Source organism: Carlito syrichta, unplaced genomic scaffold, assembly GCF_000164805.1.
Source record: "Carlito syrichta isolate Samal-C Ts95f unplaced genomic scaffold, Tarsius_syrichta-2.0.1 Scaffold136712, whole genome shotgun sequence".
Lineage (NCBI taxonomy): Eukaryota > Metazoa > Chordata > Mammalia > Primates > Tarsiidae > Carlito > Carlito syrichta.
Window position 1 is genome coordinate 507,870 of NW_007080808.1, and position 22,453 is coordinate 530,322.

The following is a 22,453-nucleotide window of genomic DNA, read 5'->3' on the forward strand; positions in this document are numbered from 1 at the left end:
ATACCGTACCTTCTTCTCCCAGGTTCCAATGAGTTCTAAACGATAGTATTTTTTTATAGCACTAACATAATGCCTACTGCATAGTAGATTCTTAATAATTATTCTCAAATGAGTTAGGAAAATGCTATTAGTTTTGTATTGCCAGACATTTCTTCTAGTTGGTTAGAGGTTGATCCCATAAAATTAGAGGTTCCATTTCAAATTTTCAGTGTCATGTAATAGAAATGTCCCTTAGTGGAGATTTTTTATAACTTCTCCCTCCTTCCTTAAGCTTAAGAGCAAGCACAAAGACCCAAATTTCCCCTAGAGAGTCTTCTCAAAATGAAATGTGGAATTATAGAGGGGACCCTAACATATGAGCAGTGATTTATTAGTTCATAGAGGTCATGAAACTAATGTTAATAAATCTTAACTTTTATCAGGAATCATGAGTATGTGAAAAAATATGTTTCTCTAGAACGAAGCAGGTGGCTGGTCAAAAAATTCATTCCCTTTCACTAGCTATACCTCATACCTTCATATTTTATTTAGGGGGATTAATTTGCCTACTGCAATGGTTGCTTTACAAATTTCCCAAGATGCAAAAATTTTCAGTATGCATTTAACTTTAGGGTTTGGAACTTACCTCAGCATGCCTATTCAGCAACAAATATATGAGCTAATGAAACTGATAAACCTATGCAACTATATCATCCATGTTCTAGGATTCAGCAGTTTGGAGAAAGGTATTTCTTCTGAAAGTATGAAGTTGTTCTTAAGTTCTTTTAGAACTTACTTGGTATAAAATGAAATTTTCTTGCTTTTTATTTTTCAAGAGATCATTTTTTCTTTATTCTTGGAAAATCTTCCTAAATTGGATATCTTTCTTATTCAAGTTGAGATTCCAGTTGCAAGGTATATTTGAAAACTCTTCAGAGTCTTTTCCTTGACTGGTTAAATATCTTGGGAGTGTTTCTTAACAAAGATTTCCAGTCTCATACTTTAAACAGCGATCTGCAAGAAACTAATGCCTTAGCAAAATTCAAATTCCAGGGAGACCAACAAGGTAGCAAAATGTGAGAATTTACCTTTCACGGTGCATCATTCAAGAAGACATGGCGTGCATACATGAAAAAATGCTCAGCCTCACTAATCATCAGAGAAATGCAAATCAAAACCACACTGAGATACCACCTCACCCCAGTAAGGATGGCCATCATCAATACATCAAAAAAACAATAGGTGCTGGTGCAGGTGCAGAGAAAAGGGGAAGCTTCTACACTGTTGGTGGGAGTGCAAACTAGTCCGGCCTCTACGGAAAATATTGTGAGGATATATAAGGGAACTAGAAATTGACCTTCCATATGATCTAGCAGTTCCCCTCCTGGGAATATACCTGGAGGAATACAAAGACACTTGCACACACAAGTTTATTGCTGCACTATTCACAACAGCAAAAACATGGAACCAGCCCTACTGCTCACTGAAAGTAGACTGGATAAAGAAAATGTGGTACATATACATGATGGAGTATTATGCAGCCATAAAGAGGGACAAAATCATGAACTTCTCAACAAATTGGATGGAATTAGAGACAGTCATTCCTAGTGATCTATCACAGAAACAAATAACCAAATACCACATGCTGTCACTCATAAGTGGGACTTGAACATTAATCACAATAGCACAAGGGAGGGAACAGCAGTTGTAGAACACTGCTAGAGGAGGGGGAGCGAGGGTGTATGTTACGCAAAAGTACCTGATCCTAAACCAGAGGAAGTGAGGACCAAACTTCATATGCACATACATTACTTATTTTCTAATCCTGACTTGTACACAACCACATCTTTATAATTAAATAAATAAATAAATTTTAAAAAGCAAAATACATCATCCTCTAAAAGTTAAGAGAACTCTATTGTGAATCTTGAGATTAAGGTTTTGAAAAAATATCTTAGGCATTTGCTACTTAAGGTAGAGATATTTAAGGCACTTTTGGAAAATAGTTCTGTAACTTGACTAATGTGATTTCATGATAGATGCTATATATTATTTATGTAATATTATATATGATTTCCTGATAGATGTGATTTGTTATTTATATAATAATGTATAAATAATTATAATATATTAATTTTATAAATACTATATAATAATTATATAAATAATTTAATTTTCATTGCATAGTTCTGTCTGTAGTAAACTTTAGGCTTCTTTTGCCTTTAATTAAGGTAAGATTTCAACCTGACAGCAATCACAGACGATCAGGAGTATCATCCAGGACTATGGATAAAATTCTTTTGCAATCTCTGTATTGACCTCTATTAATGCTTTTCTGTTTTTGTGAACACATTTGTCCTAAAATTTGGGTAGTTTTTTGATACATGGGACAATATTTCAAAGCCCTTACATGTTACTCCTACTGTATTTTAAATATGAAACTAAAAAGAGGTCAGGTGCATTGGCTCACACCTATAATCCCAGCACTTTAGGAGGCTGAGGTGAGAGGATTGCCTGAGCCCAGGGTTTCAAGACTAGCCTGGGTAGCATGGTGAGCCCTCATCTCTACAACAAATTAAAAAATTGGTGCTTACAGCATGCGCCTGTAGTTCTGGCTATTTGGAAGACCGAGGCAGAAGGATCACCTGAGCCCAGCAGGTCAAGGCTGCAGTGACCATGATCGTGCCACTGCAGTGCAGCCTGGGCGACAAAGTGAGACTCTGACTTGAATTAATTAATTAATTTAATTAAACTAAAAAGATATATTTAGAAACATAAACTTAAAAAACCATCTTCTACAGAAAAAGAAGGGCCAAGTAACATAAATAGCCTTTTTGTAAAACAGACGCTAAAGCTTTGAAAGTATTTTGTAATAAATTGGATTATAAAAACAGAAAGGTTTTATGTTTATATTATGATCTACAGTACATGCTTTTCTTTTCCAATATTTTCTCTCTCTTCTAGCTCACTAGTTTTCTAAATGGACTTTTTTTTTTAAAGTATTTTAAAGCATAATAGACTTTACATGTCTCCTCTCTGTCTGTTGGGCCTAGAAGAGCCCCTAAAGAGGGGCCCAAAGAGATCCCCTCAGTTTGTTCTATTCTATGGAGCATTTCCATTTGTAGGAGCAGTTAACTAGTGACTTCAGCACTTCACTGCCTTAATTCTGAATTGTGTTTATGTGATATGAGTTCTTACAATTGTGTTTTGAGAGTTAAAAGTTCAGTGGGGGGGATAAAGGCAAAAGAAGTGTTATATATTTGTTTTTGTTATCCAGATTATTGTATTTTATTATAAACATACATATTATACTAAATATTTCTAGTTTAAATAAAAAAGTTGAAACATCAGTAATGATACTAGTTGGTGATCATATATAAAAAGAAACTGAAAATTTTGAGTATTTTCTTCAAAAGTAAGCTTTTGGAGGCTGTTAGTTTAAACACTTAGGGATAATATTGAATTGCTTATTTTAGAATCTGACATATTAACGTAGTGTGAACATAGTGAAGTCTTAATATATCGCCAATATTAGAATAAGTATTGTGATTCTCCTGTGCTGAGGTAGAAAGAGATACGGCGATTCCAAACAACATCCAAAACATGCCAAAAATGGCAGCATTTGTTCAAAACCAAGTTTCTCTTTCAAGGAGGTAGGCTACAGTGATGAACTGAAAATAACATTGCTAAATTGTTCTCAGGCATATATGAACTTTAGACATTACTCTAAAGTATACTTCAAATTTCTTTAAATTTACATATTAAATTTCTACCCATTTTCATGTCTCTTCTATTTTAAAATTGTCTTTACTTGAATATTACAGTAGATCTAGGATGTCATTTACCTAGCATCACTTTATTAATAGTTCGTATGTTTGTACTATTGTATATTCTTGAATGTCATAAATATATATTTCCATTCTAACACGTTCATTCTCCCTACTCGTCTATATTTATGAAATTTCTGTATACTGTTATAAAAAAGATTCTAATAATATTAAAATTAGGATATATTTTCTCCACTGAAATAAGAATTATAGAGACAAATGTTTAAATGATTCTGCAAAATGAACAGCCCACCTTCTATAAGAATCTCCTCCAAAATCCTTACCTCTGATGCTTCAGCAGCAACAAGAGATTTGGAGTTTCTTTTCAAAGTGATGCTGAGTGGCTATCAGTGTATTTTATGGAAGAATTAGACACGATTTTAGTCTCTCTCTCTGATCAACTTGCTTTTGCCTTCTTTCCTAGGAAGTGTGTAGAGAGCTCTGGTGCCTCAGCAAAAGCAACCGCTGTGTCACCAACAGTATTCCAGCAGCTGAGGGGACACTATGTCAAACTGGGAATATTGAGAAGGGGGTAAGCGCAAATGATTTACTAGTTTAACATCTATAGCAAACTGATAAATTACTGGGACTGATTTTTAATCACTAGGAACTCTTATATGTTAATTTAAAATGTACTTTAACAAATTCCTGGTCCAGTGGGTTGTCATATCTTGATATCTTCAAATATGTGTTGTTTAGAAAATTACAGTTGGTAAAACTATCTTTTGGGTCAGTTTCATTTTTCTGTTGTTATATGTATGTTATATTTGTACCAAAAAAATGCAACAGCAGTCTTATAGTCATATAATGTACTCTGTTTAGTCACATGAAATAGTCTAGTTTTTTTTCCAGTAAATAATTCCTAGGAAAATTCTGTGACCAAAAAATAGACTGTATAAACTACAGTCTAAAGTTACTTTTAAATTGCAGTATTAAAGAAGGGTCGAATAGTAGAAGAATAATTAAATAATTTATTGAACATAGAATTTAAACCAAATAATTTTATTTTCATCTATCTAGTTTTATTTAAATGTCATCATTAGAATTGCTTCAACTTGCCAGGCCCAGTGGCCCACACTTGTAGTCCCAGTTATTTGGGAGGCTTGGGTGAAAGGATTACCTGAGCCCAGGAGTTGGAGTCCAGCCTGGGCAACAAAGCGAGACTCTGCCTGTAAAAAAAGAAAAAATAAAAAGATGTGTTCAAATAGGTAATTTGTTAAATTACTCCTGAAATTTTCTAGGATTTGCTATATATGTAAATATAAATTCTAGAATTTATTTCTGTGGACTGAATTTGCAATAAGAAATACTACTGTCATCTGTTCTGATGTCTCCCATGTTAGCTAGGATAGTTGGAACAAGGATTACACTGAATTTCAGCTTACAATCTGATGTTTAAATAAAAAGAATGAAAGCTTTTGGGCAGATGTCACAGTATATTAATCCTTGCTGATGGCTTCATTCAGGACCCGTGACCTAGTGCCATGTTGATGGCTTTTCCATGCTGAGTTTGAGATGTTGGTAAATTATGCTAAACACATAAATGTATAAGGCCATTTTTAAAAGATTAAGGATCTTTTTTTTTAGACTTTGTAAATATCCAATAAAAAGACAAAGAAATTCACGCACTACCAAAATTTTCTTCTATTTTCTTTTTTCATTGAAGTAATAGAAAATATTAGGAACTGCATTCTGGAAACAACAATCTATTTTTATTTTGGCACCAATAATTCTTGTCAAAGACAAGTAGTAATTTACCTCAATCTGTGCTTAGAAGAAATATACAACTATAAGGAAGGAAAGTCACAATGAAAATCTGCTTATTTGCCATTAATTGATTATTATTCTTGTAGTCTAGTCCATAGTCCACAGTTTCTATTTGCCTAAAATAATAATACTGTATCACTAGGCCTGATAGCTCTTTGGTTTTACTTTATTTTTTAACCAAGAAAAATAGTTCATTCTTTTGAAGACCTCAGAGTGCTCCTAGAAACGTTGTGCAAATTATGTAATCGCTACAAATAAGAAAACCATAAGTTGTGGCTATCTAAAAATGTAGCTCAACTCCATTAATGATTTATATGGTAAACACATATTTAATATCAGTTGCTTAATAGCAGGGCTCTCAAATGCCATACCTTATAGCTGTGTATATATGAAAGAGATGACATATTCCTTGGAAATTACAAGCAATTTGAGGTATACTTGGAAAACATGCTCAAATAATATTAAAGCTAACAGTATTAAATTTAGATAAGCGAATAGGAGGGAAATATAATTACTTCTAAGCATATACAGGAATAATCATAAACAAGAGAAAGTGAATAAAATGGGCAGAAATATATTTGATTTCTAAATATTCGCATTCTTAATATAAGTTAATTGTCAACTATTTGATCCTTAAACCCCTTTTTCAAATGAAGTCTACAGAATTCTAATATATGGAAATGCTCTGGTTTAAAGAGCCCCTTGCCTGCCCCTTACCATCTCTGGTCTCTTACCAGCTCCTGACATACCTCCAAAGAACCCATGGGCTCCACAAGAATCTACTTAAGAATCTTGTAATTGTAGCAAAATTTGTATGTCAAGGGGTCATTTATATTCACAATGTAAGAGTCATAAAGTCAACATATTGGCCATTACCATCTAAAATTAATCTACAAACCAATCTTAGTCATTCTTAAAGAGACAAGGAATAGTTCTAGGAATGGCACTAACAAGTCTTAAAATAAGTTAATGAACAAAGAAAACAAATACAAATGCAGACTCTCAGAAAGGAAAATGATAGAACACTAGATAGCCCTCCAAATATTCCTATCATTTACTTTGAAATTATGAAGAAGCTTTCAGGAAACTAAATCAATCTGCATTTTTAATAAAGCAACAAACAAAAGTAAAGAACTAGACGTTTGAGCAGAACACTTCTCAGTTTACTTTTTATCTTTTACTAACTTATTTACCATGTTATCTCCTGTATGAATTTTTATTGTTGTTAATTTCCTTTTTTCCCCCTAAGAGAGAAGCATATTCACTGTTGCCAAATGCAGATTTTTTGCCTTAGGGCTATATCATTTGGAAATTAAACCAGAACTCAGAATTATGACCGAAAGCAAAACAGCCATACAAAGAATGACTACAAAATTAAAGTGGAATTTTCAATCGATCTGCTCACCTTTGTCTGGCTTGTCTATATACTTACCATCTAAAAATAGTTGACATTCCAGTGATGGTGTTGACAAAGATAATGAATATTTTTAAAGTACTTACATTGTGCCAGGTACACATTGTTAGGTGCTTTACAACCAATCTTCTGTTTAATATTAGCAAAAATTCTATGAGGTGGGTACTGTTTTAACTTCATTTTACAAATGAGAAAAGTAAGACTTGAGAGCCCAAGATGACACAGTAGTTCAATGGCATTCCTGAGATTCCAGCCCAGGACTTTCTGATTCCAGAGTTTGAAATCTTCTGTACTGCCACTGATTTTACTTTATCTTTATATGAGAAATTATGTAGAAAAAAGCAATTTTTCATTGTCACAGGAATAAAATGGGTGACTAAGTCTGATACAGGTGGTGACAATGTATTTTACCCTTTAATACTACATGAATTTTCATTTTCTACCTGTAACAGTTTCTTACCCCAGAAATAAGAAGCCTATATGGATAGAACACTGAGCTAAGACATATGATTGTAAAAATTGGTAAAATAATGAATCTCCAGTTTAAAATGTGAGAAAACAAATTTGCACATATTTTATAGAGATATTGTGAAGATAGAATGAGATAATATCTCAGTAATCTTTGTGTGGGCTTCCTCCAAGTGAAGGTGCTATGTATATGTTAGGAAAGTATCATCACTGCTTTTCATTATTTGCCAACCTTAGATGATGGTAAACAGTAAGTTCTTTGCCAGACTTTCTTAATTGGCAGCAGAGAGTATAAGCCGGAGTTTGTGTGTCTCAGAGACATAAATGGCATATCCATAGCCTCTGATCTTAAGTCTGAGTTTCAAAACTATTTTCATCAGAAGTAACAAGAAAGAACCTACACCCTGTCTAGCCAGCAGAATAAAACCAAAGCTGCTCATAGTTTTCTGAATAAATCTTTTTTAAAAAGGAGGGGGTTGAAATATTGCTCGAGTGATAGCATAGACATATCCAAAGGATTGAATCCATGATGATCTCGTCAAACTCTGGCTGCAAAAGATATGGGATTCCTGCCCGGGGGCGCAGTTCCACAAATGTTCCATGTAAGTATGGGAACTGTTCCATGCACATTTAGCAGATGGAGTAAGAAAGATGGCCAAAAAATTAAAAACTGATCTTTGCGTGAGTCCTGGGGGGTCTGACATCGCTATTACAGCCATTGGATGTTTGCCTGAATAAGCCATTCAAGGATTGAATAAGAACCATATGGTCTGAATGGATGTGCTCAGGGACAGTAGCATTAAGCAAAGGAGGAAATTTGATGAGCCCAGACAATGCGCTGGTACTGTGTGTCTATGGGTCACACACAAATCAAATCTCCTGCAAATCAATCAATGTAACTTTCAGCCAGAGAACTTTCCTTGGATATAGCATCAGCAATAACCTTTTGGTCAGGAATCTGAGGGATGCCATATTTGATGAAATAGTAAATAAGGATTTAGATTGTAAAAACTTCTATAATAGTGTTGGCATTGTTACTGAACAGGATATTAAGGATAATCAAAACCCAATCTTTGTAATTCCTGTTGGTGACCACAGAGAAGGTTTCAAATACTTGGTTTATTGGCCAAAAGATTGATTTAATGATTTGCCAAGATCCGATTAGAGACACAGCCCAGCATTTAGGTTTACATATAAGTGACATTGATTCCTAATATCTTTGCATAGGAAACATAGGCCTGGATTAGAATAGGATTATTAAATGCCCTTCTAAAGCACTGGATATATAGCAGGACATATGCAGCCTTAGATCTTAATTCACTTAGAGTAGAATATAAAATGTTTTGACCGAGTCCCAAACTATAAACACAGGAAGTGAAGAAATATTCTTTCAGTTGCTCTAGAAATTTAAATAGTATGAGATGACAGGTTTTTATTTAGAATTTGGGCTGAGATGTAGCTTGAACATTCCCACACCTGCACAGTGGAAAGATAAGTCTTTTAATAGTGCTGTGCTTCAACCCTCAGCTCTTCTGAGTTTGGAAGAATGTTCTGTTTTGAATCACCAATATTACTTCCTTTAAGACTCTTAGAATTTCCTTAGAGGTCTTCCATTCTAGATGCCAACTGGACCCAGTGCTGGCTATTACGATGGCTCAAAAATGGCTCTGGTTAAAAGAAAAAAATTTTTTTAAATACTGCATTTACTTTCATGAAATTATCCTTTGTGTAAATCTGATAAATTCAAAGTTAGATTGTTTGTTTGGTTTATAATATATCTTGTTTAAAGGTAATACCCTAATGTAGATCATGAAATCTAGTAGTCCAATAGCAAGAGATGTTGTTTAATAATAAATAGTGTTTCTTAAGAAGGCTGTTAAAGCCTTCTTTCTAGATTGTGTTTAAAATATATTTATTTAATTTAGAAGGAATGTGAAAATAATAATATGAGATTTTATTCTTGGAATGTGATGCTTTCACTTCTTTCACCTTTACAAATGTGGTTAAACACACTAGAGTTAGCCAAAGGAAGGCCAGGTTTATCCAATTTATCTGGATAATGTAGGCAGAAGTAATAAAACTGTTATTTAGAATAGTCCAAAATTACTAGATTAGATATAGCCTTTCAGAGTAAAGATTAGAGACTAGTTTGCATCTTCATATTTAACTCTTCTAGTTTAGAAAATGAAGCAAAAATTCTATGCCTCTGGAAATAGAGCTTTTACAGATTTGGTAACTTCAGGCTAAAAAATAAAAATAGATGATACAACATTCAAAATCTTGTCATTATGTGCTTATAGAATTTATATACTTCAAATTGCTTTATTTGGTGAAATCTATTCTATACACATTAAAATCTTTATATATACTGTGTGTGTGTGTGTGTGTGTGTGTGTGTGTGTGTGTGTGCTGGAATCATCTAGAAAAGTAGCTCAAATTACTTGATCCACATGAAGTCCTCTATGGGCTTCTTCTTAAAGTCCTTTTATTAAGTTAAATTAATTATTTTTTTTCTGTTAAATTCATATACTGCATCAATATTTGCTACCACCAAAGAAGAGACATAGCAAAAATTACAAAGAAATCCTTTTCTATAAAAGAGCAAAACCAAAACATTAAAGAACACTTCTGCCAGAGATCAAAATCAAACAAGTTGTTTGATAGACTTTTAAGTTTTTTGAAAGTATGTATGCATTGAACTAATTTAAAAAGTGGTTCTAATTGAAACCATACTGGAATCAACAACTAAAATTAGTTGCCATTTTACAGTTAGGGAAGCAAAAGAAAAGAAAGCAAGTTACTTTCTTTGACCAAAAAATTGCTAGAATTAGGGCTGAGGTTTGTAACATAAAGTTTTCTACACAAACCAAAGTTATTAACTTGTTAAATAGTTAACTTAGTTAACTAATATTAAAATAAAGACGAGTCTTTTGTCAATTGCTAGATGACTGATACTTATATTATTATTATGAGTCTTTACCCATTAATCTTTATTATTTAACTTTCTGATATAATTGTCTATTATGTTATAACTCCATGAAATAGATATAACCAAGGCAGGAATTTAGACAATAAGAAATTTTCTAGCAAATCATTTATGAGACACTACTGCTTTGTAGACACTAACTAATGATAACTGAGCAGCATTTTAGTGAATATATATTTATCTTTTACCTTAAGAATGAGTTTTCAGTGATTTATCACAGAAACATAGAACTGAGTTCCATATGTTCTCACTCATAAGCTGACCTTGGACAATTACAATGCTATAAGAAAGCAACTGAGAGTAGTGGGAAACTGTGGGGGGGGATTGGCAGTTGAGGGAAACTGCTAGGGGAGGGAGGGGCATACCTCATCCACAAGGGTACCTGCATGATCAAAGTTTATGTACCTAAACCTGAAATGTACCCCACATCTTTATAATAAAAATTAAAAAGAAAAAAGAATGAGTTTTAAAAGAAAAACACGAGGATTTCTGTGACTTCTCTCACTGTCTTACACTTGTGAGTATCCTAGAAACACATGTAATAATATAAATACTTTGAAACCTACATCTTTCAGTATTCTTGTGGGTCTCACAATTCTTTTGCCCCCCAAGAAATGAAAGAAGTGATTTTGGGGTTTTTTGTTGGTGGTGGTGGTGGTTTTTTGGTAGAGACAAAGTATTGCTTTGTTGCTCAGACTGGAGTTCAGTGGCGGAATCACAGTTCACTGCAGTCTCAAACTCCTGGGCTCAAGGTATCCTTCTAACTCAGTTTCATGAGTAGCAAGGACAACAGGTGGCTACCTTTTTTCTTTATTGTAGAGATGAGGTCTCGCTTTGTTGCCCAGGATGGTCACGAACTCCTAGCCTCAAGTGATCTTTCCATCTCAGTGCTGGGATTACAGGCATGAGCCACTGTGCCAAATTTTTTTCTCTACAAATCATAAGATATATTCAAAGGTCTAAAATATCATGTGTATGTACAATTGAGTGTTTTTTAAACTCTCTAGTGTTATTTTGTATTTTATTTAGTAAAAGAAAATCCAATAAAAGATATTAACATGTTCTTTAATGTCTTTAAATACATAATTCTACACCTCCAACTGACTTTTTTACCATTGACTTTTTATGTGTTTTGGAATAGATAATCCCTTTTCTACTAGTAAATAACCTTGGGCAAGTCAGCTCCTTCAGGTTCTGGCTTCCTCATCTGAAAAAATGAAGTATCTAGACTGGCCGGGCTTGGTGGCTCAGCCTATAATCCCAGCACTTTGGGAGGCCGAGGCGAGTGGATTGCCTGAGCCCGCGAGTTCGAGACCCACCCAGGCAAACTGGCGAGACCTCGTCTCTACAATAAATAGCCGGGCATGGTAGCGCATGCCTGTAGTTCCAGCTACTTGGAAGGCTGTGGCAGAAGGATTGCCGGAGCCCAGCAGGTCGAGAATGTGGTGGCCGGAAACGTGCCACTGCACTCGAGTCTAGGAGACAGAGTGAGACTCCAACTCAAAAAAAAAAAAAAGTATCTAGACCTACATGAATTCTGGAGTCCCCTTGCGCTTTAAATGCAACTCTGTGATTATATAAAATAAACATTTTTAAAAAGCTTTAATGTTATTTGAGATCAATAATGCTAAGTTTCCAACTTGAAAAAATAGGAAAATTTTAAGATTTGAGATTTCTAAAAGTGTCAGTTCCCATTAATTGCAAACAAGGGAAAAAAATCAGTTAACTGTTCGCCAGGACTGGCACTGCTCAGTTATCTGCATAGGAAAATAGATGCAGGTATACATATTCTTATGCACAGCTACTTGTTGTAACAAAAACACAAAACTGGGGATTATTTGACCTGATGTTGTGACTTTAGTAAAAGTCAAGAGCTAATGCAAATGGCATCTCATTATAAAAAGTGTTGGTCTTCAAGACTAACCTGGTAAATCGTAAGCTGTCAGCTACTTCCTCCCTCTCAAGTAAACATTATCAGCAAATCTAATCCCAGACTTGATACTGTATTATTGTTTTTGCCAACTGCCTCATCTTCATCATTTTGGACAGATGGTTTTCTTTTTTATCTTCATGGTAATTTTTCATTGTCTAAAATTCAGTCTTTCTTAATACCCTATTTTAATATCTATCAGACTTAGGAGCAGAATATTCTTACTTATAACCAACCAAATTTTTACTTCCTGTTGACTAATTTTTTTATAATTGATATAGCTCAGCACCCCCTTTAAAAGTCTGTTACGACTAAAACTCACTGATTGCCAGTTTGGTCCCAACTATCAGGGGTACAAATACAAATTTGATTTTCTTTACCCTCTAGTATATCCAGTTCCTTCCTGAGATATAGTACTCAAAAACAGGACACAGGATTCTATTATTTAACTACTTATTTGTTCAGTAAATTTTTGTTGCATCCTTACTACATGTGAAGCACTATTCTAAGCATTCATTGTTTCCAATAGAACATCTTATGATGATGGAAATATTCTATATCTGCTCCGTCCAACATGGTAGCCATTAACCACATATGTCTATAGAGCCCCTGAAATGTGGCTAGTGGGTCTGATGGACTGAGTGTTTTCATTTAATTAATAAATTTAAGTCGCCACCTGTGGTTCTTAAGACTTTTACATTCAAAGGAGAGGAGAGAAAGAAGTAATTTGAAAAATAAACAGGGTAATTTAAAGTAGTGGTAAGTGGTAAAAGGAACTGAAACAAGAGGATATAGTCACTGTTAGATCCTGTGCAGTGGAGGATTGGGACAAGAAAGAGTGGTAAGATACCATTTCAGAACAAGGATGGGAAGACTTCTATTGAAATGACATTTGACCTGAAATCAAAAGATGAGAAGACCACAATATAAGGAACTGAGAGAAGAGCATTACCAGAAGGATTAGCAAATGCAAATGCCCTAAGGCAGGAACAAAGTTAGTGTATGAAGGGGGAAATGCAATGTTATCTGGAGCAAAATGTGCAACAGAGAATGAGGCTAAAGAGGGAGACAGGGACTAGATCACTAAGTCCACTACTGACCAGTGGTAGGAAGTAGGAAACAACTGAGGTTCTTTAAGCAAAAATGTGATCTCTCTGGAATATAGATTGTAGTAGAAAAAAAGCTGAGGCACAGTGACCAGATAAAAAGCTATTCCATTTGCTGTTTGGTCTAGAGTGGTAGCAGCGAGAAAGGTGAAAAGTGAACGAATTCCAGGAAAATCCTGGAGGAAAACTCAACAAAGCTTGGTGATAGAATTAGTATAATAAAGTGATCACTTTCTAAACATCAGATGTCATAATCCTCTTCATTTAACATACTGTTGAATTTTTATTTAACACTCTACAGTGCTGACATTTATTCAACTCTAATAACCATGTTCTCTATTGTTACTCATATAAACAAACGACTTTCAAAGCATCGTATGATTTGTCAAAGTTTGATACTTCAGAAAAATGCATTAATAAATACCTACAAATGCTTGGTTTGAAAAAAGATTTTCATTTTGTCATATTCTGCAAATAAGATTTATCATGCTAGAGTTATGAGTTGATTATGTGATGTCTGTGTCTCGATAAATTATTCCTGGCTTTCTACTTAGGTGCAGTATGTGTGGTTTATTGCGAGAGCAGAGCTGAGCAGAATTCCAGTACATATGTTCATGCAGGGGCCATACACATGGCTAGTCAGTGTATATAAGGGTTTTTTTGTACCCAGTCTCTAATGTCTTGGCATTACTTTTATTATGTCTGCAGTGCTCGTGTAGATGAAATGCCACAACACATTCTTTTACTATTGTAGCCTTTTTTTTTTTTTTTAAAGAAAGAGCAATTACCATCATAAAAATTCCTTACTGGGGAACTTTCCATATTGCGTTATCATTCCGTGACTCTAATAATATTGGAATATAAAGAAAAATTTTAAAGAAAATACTAAAATATCTAAAAAAGACTTTGAGGTCTGTAGCTAGTTCCATAATGAGAAACACTAAAAATGCAGAGAAGGAGAAACCAAGGAAAAAGAAGCAAAGTAAGGATTTTTAGAACTGCTGATACATGTTAGAGGTTTATAAATCATGGCCTAAGATAATTCACAAATCACATGCACCTTGCCAATGTCTAAACACAGTTAAAGAACTATCTGTCTGTTATCTGTTGGGAGGATGCTAATGCCTATAATTGGTCATTACCTGACCCTATGTATTTCTATCCTGATAGCTCTATCTGCCTAAAAGCTAATTCTGTGTTTTCTGTGAAATCTTGCAGTGGTGTTATCAGGGAGATTGTGTTCCTTTTGGCACTTGGCCGCAGAGCATAGATGGGGGCTGGGGTCCCTGGTCACTATGGGGAGAGTGCAGCAGGACCTGCGGGGGAGGCGTCTCCTCATCCCTAAGACACTGTGACAGTCCAGCGTAAGTAGCTAAAGTAAGCCGGAGCCAACAAAAAGACACAGTTGGAAATGATTCAAAGCTGTGGTTTCACATGTTATCTGTAAAAACGTTTCACTAGTGAGCCAAGTGCTTGTCTTCAGAACAAGCAATAGGCACAGGAAAGTGGAGGAGCTTTGTTAGACAGACTTTCTTTTTCTTCCCTTTCCCTTATTGTGTAACTAAAAATAAAACTAAAAAAATTAAAAAGTGTATCTGTCCCAGATAAGCCAGACTTTTAATCTAATAATAATCAGATAGATTTCCTCCTCCAAAAACTACTGAATAATGGATGAATCCATTTCTGGTCTTAGCTACATTACTATTATTCCCAGGAAACCTAAGGTCTTTTCACATGTCACATAAAATTATTACTGCTACATTAGTATTAAAAGGACCAATGAGAGCACTTCAAGGGTTGAAATGCCTTGATTCGCATCACAAATCACAATGAAAAGAATACTGCCCATGTGTTAAAATAGTTTCCATTCACATGCCCCCATTAATCATCTTCCGGAGCTGCCACCACTTTTCTCCCCATGACTGTTTTATGCAGGTCAGACTGCTCCTCTCCCACCGCTCTTTTCTCCAGTCAGAGTCTCCCTGGCGCGAGGCCAGCCCCATCCGTATTCTTTGCTAGCTCTGTTGCTTCTCCCTCCCATCAGTGCCCAGTGCCCATTACAGGTGGACTGTTCCACTAGTTGTACTTTCCTGTCCTCCCTGAGGCTAAACTGCTCCTTAGCTGCTGCATGTCAAGTGCGATTTTGATCTAGAACTCAGTATGAAGGCCTTCTTTCCTGGCTCATAATTTGATGCAGACACTTCATGTTATGATGACACTTCTACTTTTTGTCTCCCTTTGGGATAGAAGATGGTCTATTTTTATTTTTTACTTTTCTCATTTTAACTCAGGACCTCTCTTTTTTCTTCTCTCCAAACGTCTGAGTTTTTAAAAATTACTTTTAGCTTGAAAGTGTTTTGCTTTATATTAGTTCTGTGCTTCCATTCTCCCACTTTCTACCAGTTATTACCCTTCTGCAAAACAGAGCTTCCTGTTACCCACCATGTTTTTGTCTGACCAACACGATTTCTGTGAAGCTGGTTCAAGTGAGCCATTTTATTTTCTTGCTGAGAGTCAGTATTCACTGCCATTAAAGATACGTTAAAAATGTAGCTTTAATGATACCATTGACGCTAGTGAGCCCAAAATTATCATTTAAACTTGATCTTTTTTAAAACGTGCATATTAATTAATCTAAGGTCAACTGAAGGAAGGCTGCTATAAATTAATAACCAAAGGTATAAAACCCCATGATAAATAATATACCCATATAGTTAAGAGAATGACCTGAACCTCTTTTAAAAGAAAAAAATTAGGTTTTTTTTCCATTTAATGATTATGTGCTCAAATAATAGCATATCATTTTCCCTACTGTTAAATACTTTAGAGATTAACTTATGTAAATCAAATATTTGGCATCCTACTTTTTTATTAATTTTAAATTTGTTTTTGCATTATTTACTTTGAGCTGAAGCTATTTCCAGGGAGTTACAAAGTGTCTTCTTTGCTTCCTGTTTGGAGAAACACAGACTTTCCATTTCCTACTCAGTGAACATGTAGCATCAGACTATGAATTCTGTTGAATATGATTTAAATGACTTTTTGTTATAAATAAGTTATTTTTAAACTCATGTTGAACTGAGTACTATGATAATTAGAAAATACATTGATTTAATTTCTTGAGAACCTAATTCATGACACATAAGAGTCTTCTAAATTGCTCATAGTAAATTGCTTTAATTTTTATGTTCAACAACCATAATATTTATTGTTGCTGGTAATCCCCAGCATGAACTATTTTAATAATTAATAATATGTCAAATTGTATATTTCCTTAAGCTTTAATATGTTTTCATCAAATAATATATGTATTCTTTGTGTGACTGGATATATTATATTCACATGTTAAACAAAATGTTTTTTTCAGACCTTCAGGAGGTGGAAAATATTGCCTTGGGGAACGGAAACGGTATCGCTCCTGTAACACAGATGTAAGTAAAACCAAACCAAACTCTATTATGAAAAATTAGCTTACTTTTCCTGTAGAATAGGGAGATTTTTTAAATTGCAAGCTGTTTGACAAGAAATCCATGTGTGTGAGGGTCACATGAATTTTCTAACTTAATAATGAATGGAACTGGCCTAAGATCCGTCAAGTCCATCAACAAGGATGGGCGGGGGAGGTCCAGCACTAAGAGCAAGTACATCCTTCCACAATAGATATCAAGAGCAAGACATACACTGAATCTTCCCCACACACTCACAACTTTACCACCACTATCTTTCTTGAGTCCGCAGAATTAATCCTATTACACCCTTATGCCATCTTGTGTTTGCCACTGCGAGAAGCCCCAGACTCCCACATCATGCCTCATGTCTTGCCATCCAAGCGATAAGACACTGTAGGTCTCCTCTTTTCTTTTTTTCTTTCCGTACCCAATGATTGAGACTCTTCTGTTCCCCCAATAATTCAAAATCCCTCATACTCTGACTTCTCTGAATTTTCCTCCCCGTTACTTTTCTTATTCTGCTGGAAAATGGTTCTTCTCTGAAAATCTGCTTCCTCGATAGTTTTCAGACCAGGGATTCCTGTTTTCTCCCTTAGCCCCTGAATGACTGGGCTTGGAAGTGGATTGACTATACCTTATTATTCGTTTACAGATAATCCTTTCTTTCACTATCTAAAAACCACAGCGGTTTTTTGTTTTTTTTTTTAGTTGGAGTCTCACTCTGTCGCCCAGGCTGGAGTGCTGTTGCATTCTCACGGCCACCCCAGTGTTGACCTGCTGGGCTCAGGCAATCCTTCGGCCTCGGCCTTCCAAGTAGCTGGAAATGGAACTACAGGTGCACGCTACCGTGCCTGGCTAATTTTTTGATTTATTGTAGAGATGAGGTCTTACCAAGTTGCCCAGACTGTTCTCGAACCCATGGGCTCAGGCAATACCGTCACCTCGGCCTCCCAAAGTACTGGGATTACAAGCTTGAGCCACCACGCCCAGCCAAAACTACAGTTTTTAATTCATACCATTAAACTGTTAACCCACTCTCCCTCACTTTCATGTTCTCCAACTCTACTCCTGTCTTAATTCTTAGTGATTTCATAAATATGTAAATGATTGTTCCAATATACTCTCTTCTGGATTTTTCGATAAGCATATGAACATGCTCCTATCTAAAAACAAATAAACCAAAAAGTCATGTCAGTTATTTTTCCATTTCTTTGCCCCTCTTTGAAACAAATTTTCTCAAAAGACTTGACAATATTTACTGAATGCAATTCCTCTCGTTTCATTTTTTTTCTAAAATTTCTCCTGTCAGTTTTTTGCTTCTGTGGTTCTTTTGAAATGCTCTTGTCAAGTCACAGACAATTTCTATGTTGCTAAATCCAGTATTAAATTCTGAGTATTCATCTTATTTGACTTCCAGTAGGCTTCCAGGACACAACAACATTTGACTTTTCTCTTACATTACTGCTTACTCTTCTTTTTCTTTTGCTGGATCCTACTCTTTACTCTGACCTCTTAATGTTAGAGTACTCAGGGGTTAGTCCTTTGCCTTTTTCTCTGCTCTACCAGTACTCATTTCCCTGGTGATCTCATCTGATTTCATTGCTTTTGTACCATTTATTTACCATTTGGTCCCCAAATTTATATCTTCTACTTATACTTCTTTCATGGATTCCAGATCCATATCTTACTACTTAATTAGACTTTTATTAGACTAATATTTAACATGTCCAAATGTTATTCCCAAAACATTTTTACAACCTATTCCTCCAGAAGTTTTTCACATCTCAGATGTCAACTCCATTTGGCTTAAGCCAAAAATCATAGATCCTAGAGTCTTTCTTGACTCATTTTTTTTTTTGTCTCAAAGTCTATCTCCAATTTCTCAGGAAATCCAGTTGGTTTTACCTTTAAAATATGTGGTAAGTGCTTCTTAATACCTTTATTGCTGCTGCTGTGATCTGAGTTGCCATTGTCCTTCACTAGATTACATTAATAGCCTCTTATGAGGGCTTCCTTTTATTACTCTTACTCCCTGTAGAGTGAATCAGATTGTCCTTTACTCAAACCCTCTAATAGCTCCCATCTCACTTAAATCAAAAGTTCAAACTAAGGCCTGCATGGTCTATACAATCTGACCTCATTACTTTTCTTAACTCATCTCTTAATATTTTCTTCCTCATTCATTCTGCTCCAGCAACTTGGGCCTTCTTCCTTAATCATGCCAGACGTGATCTCACCTTTTGCCTTGACTGTTCCCTCTGCCTTGTATACACGTCTACTAAAATATCTATGTAACTAACTTTTTCACCCCCCCTTTACTCGGCCTTTACCTTCTCAATGAAGATTAGCCCATAAACTGTGTTTAAAATTGCAAACTCTCCCTGCTCCCTGCAACTTTAGGACTTCTAATCTTTACCCTGCTCTATTTTCCTCTCATACTGCCTTCTAATATATTCTATAGTTTATCATATTTAATTCTATTGAACTTGCATCTTGGGATAATTATATGTAGCTTTAAGCTTCAATTATAATGATCTTTTCAAGCTACTAGAATTATTTATTCAAAAAATAGTGGAATGCTTACCCTATGTTAGTCTGTGCTAAGGTGAAAAAGACAGTATCTGCCCTCAAGGATCTTATAATTTTTTGGGAAATCACTTAAGCACTGAAAATCATAATATGGAATGATAAGTAATATGAGGAGCTATGAAAGCACACAGAATGGCTTCTAGATGAATTAGGGATTTAGGGACTTCTTCCCATAGGCAGCTAGAGGCATGAAGGGCAAATTGGAGCTGACCAGAAAAGAAAAAGTGACAATGAGAGCATCTTAGAGGAAAATTAAGTATAAGGCCTAGAGGTTAAGAAGTGTGATCTTTATCTTGAGGCATTAAGAAACCATTGAAAGCTCCTCAGATTCATTCTTTAAATGATAATGATTGGAGAAAGACAAGATTATAACCGAACAATAAATGAAGAAACATTTAAGGATATTAGTAAGAATGATTGAAGTAGCATGGACTCTACACACTGGGAATGAAAGTAGAGTCTGAAGAAGGGTAAGAGGGAGAAAGTTAAGGACTTAACTTTAAAAACCTATAAAAGTCAAAGATGTAAATAGGAGAAACAAAAATGTAATAGGAGAAACAAAGTGAGGGAAATAGAAGGTGAGATCAGAGAAGGAAATATATTTAAATTTAAGATATGACAAGTGAGAATATCTCAATGATGACAAATCTGGAGTGTGACCCTGGGAGTACATACTCAAGCAGAGTAGAGGTAAATGAGTTCAAAGAACCATAAAGCTAGTGGGGGGCAGGGGAAGTTCATGCAGATATTGAGGTCACTGAGGATGGTTATGAGAACTTAGAGTGTAGAGTGACACTGTGAACCAGGTCTCAAATTCCTTAATAAAAGAGGGAAAGTGACCCCCGTTTATTAAGCCAGATGAGGTGAAGCTTGGTCTGAATGGTATGAATTTCTGAATTGAAATTTTATATAAGGGTAGAAGACTTGGATACCTACGTTATATCAGACTTTCAGGTAGGAGTAAGAAAATCAAACCTACCTCTTAATTCTCAACTCCTTACATTATTATCTAATTATAGAGGTAGGTATACATTTTAAGTCCTAATATTATAAATACTATATACTCTAGGTAACAGAAAAAGAAAAGAAAAGTGCCAGACATCTCAGGCTTGTTGCATTTTACTCATGAGTTTTATGTCAGGGCTCCAATTGTGGAACTTACTATTGGTGGGTTGATACTGCTATTACTAGATTTGTCTTCTGTTTCATTTCAGCAAATTATAAGGAGATGCAGTTAACATAACCATATTGTGGATACATAAATAAATAATTATGTTTTCTCTATGTTGACTATGTTTTCTTCTAATGTTGACTCTACTAGTTCAGAACTTGAAGCAGTTCAACTACCATACTGAAATTTATTTTCATGCTATGCAAGTTAATAAAATTTCCTGATCATAATTTTTGTGAGCTGGGGCCTACTTTAATGTACTCTAATACATGAAAATTTAAATTTTCAAAACCACCTAATCTAGCACTGTCCAATAGAACTTTCTTTAATGATGGGAATATTCTATATATGTACCATCTAGTCTGGTAGCTACTAGCTAAATTAGCTGTTAAGCACTTAAAATATGGCTAGTGCAACAGAAGAATGAAATTTTAAAGTTTAATTAATTCGAGTTTGAATAGCCACATGCCCAGTGTCAACCATACAGGGTGGTACAGAGCTCGATAGTCTAGCTACGCAACAGAAAAATAATTGTTAAAAAAAAAATCGTAGGCCAGCCGTGATGGCTTATTCCAGCACCTTTGAAGGCCAAGGTGGGAGGATCACTTGAGGCCAGAAGTTCAAGGTCAGCATAGCAAGGCTGGGCAACATAGCAAGACTCTGTCTCTGCAGGGCTTTCTAGCATGTGTCTGTAATCCCAGCTACTTGGGAGGATCTCTTGAACCCAGAGTTCAAGGCTGTAGTGAGCCATGATCGAACCACTGCACTCCAGCTTGGGCAACAGAGGAAGGCTCTGTTCCAAAAAAATTGTAAATATTATATATAAAATTCTTAAAACAAGTTCACTTTAAAAATAAGTATAGACATATAGCAACTTTTATTTTTGGCAATAGCAGACTAAGTTATTCTGACAGAACTTTTTTTTTTAATTGCTGAATAAGATTTTTTGAAAATCACTTAAAAATCAGCAAAAAGCTGACAACATAGTGAAGGACATGCCAAAAGGTCAAGTTCTGTGAGAAACGGGAACACAAAAAATTAGAAGAGTGTCAGGGCGCCTAAAGTACTTTTGTCTTGACAATATTGAGAGGAAAAGAAAAGATAAACTACTCCAGCTGTTTTTCTTAAGTGTTAAGAAGTTGTTCCCATATCTCCTCTTTTGCTTCTTAGCAGATGTCCTTCATGTTTTACTTACCTGGAGGCTACACAGCCACCTTTAAACCAGTCATTGGCAAAAGGATCGGAATTACATAATTGGTTTAGACTAATCCTGATTTGCTGCTAAAATGGAGTTAGGGTCACCTTTCCTGAGAGAAAAATTCCTGAGGAAAAAAAACCAAAACAAGCCCAGACTTCTATTAGCAAGAAAACAGGAAGTTTAAATATTTGGGTAAGCCAGATGTCTGTCTCAGAGCTCTTTTCATTTCAATCCTTATAGTAAAAGTAGAAGTCACAGGATTAGTGGCAGTAGTAGAAGTAGCGGCTGCTAACGTTTATTGGCACTTACTATGTACCAGACCTATTACTGTAATCATATTCCCTTCCTATACTGAGAGAAGTTCTCCCCCTTCTTGTCAGTAGGCTTGGTGGGATACTTTAAGTTTCCATTCTTTCAACATAAATCTAGAACTATGGTAATAAAAAGTTTTATTCTGTTACAACATTGTTTCTGCAACACAAATTTTCTTATATTAGGTAGAGTTATTTTGTGACACTAAGCAACATAGCAGCTAAAATCAAACTCCATCAACATCGCTTAACAGCGAA

At 35.1% G+C, this 22,453-nt stretch overlaps 1 protein-coding gene across 1 annotated transcript in view; it reads left to right on the forward strand.

The window, feature by feature from the left end:
• Nucleotides 1–22,453, forward strand: part of ADAMTS6 (ADAM metallopeptidase with thrombospondin type 1 motif 6) — a gene marked incomplete at its 3' end in the record, with an annotated part of 238,514 nt that overhangs the window by 204,866 nt on the left and 11,195 nt on the right. Inside the window, exons 12-14 of the mRNA XM_008049780.2 lie at nt 4,231–4,338; nt 14,696–14,841; nt 16,845–16,908. Coding sequence (XP_008047971.1) covers nt 4,231–4,338; nt 14,696–14,841; nt 16,845–16,908 — 318 coding nt within the window. The remainder of the gene's footprint in view (nt 1–4,230; nt 4,339–14,695; nt 14,842–16,844; nt 16,909–22,453) is intronic.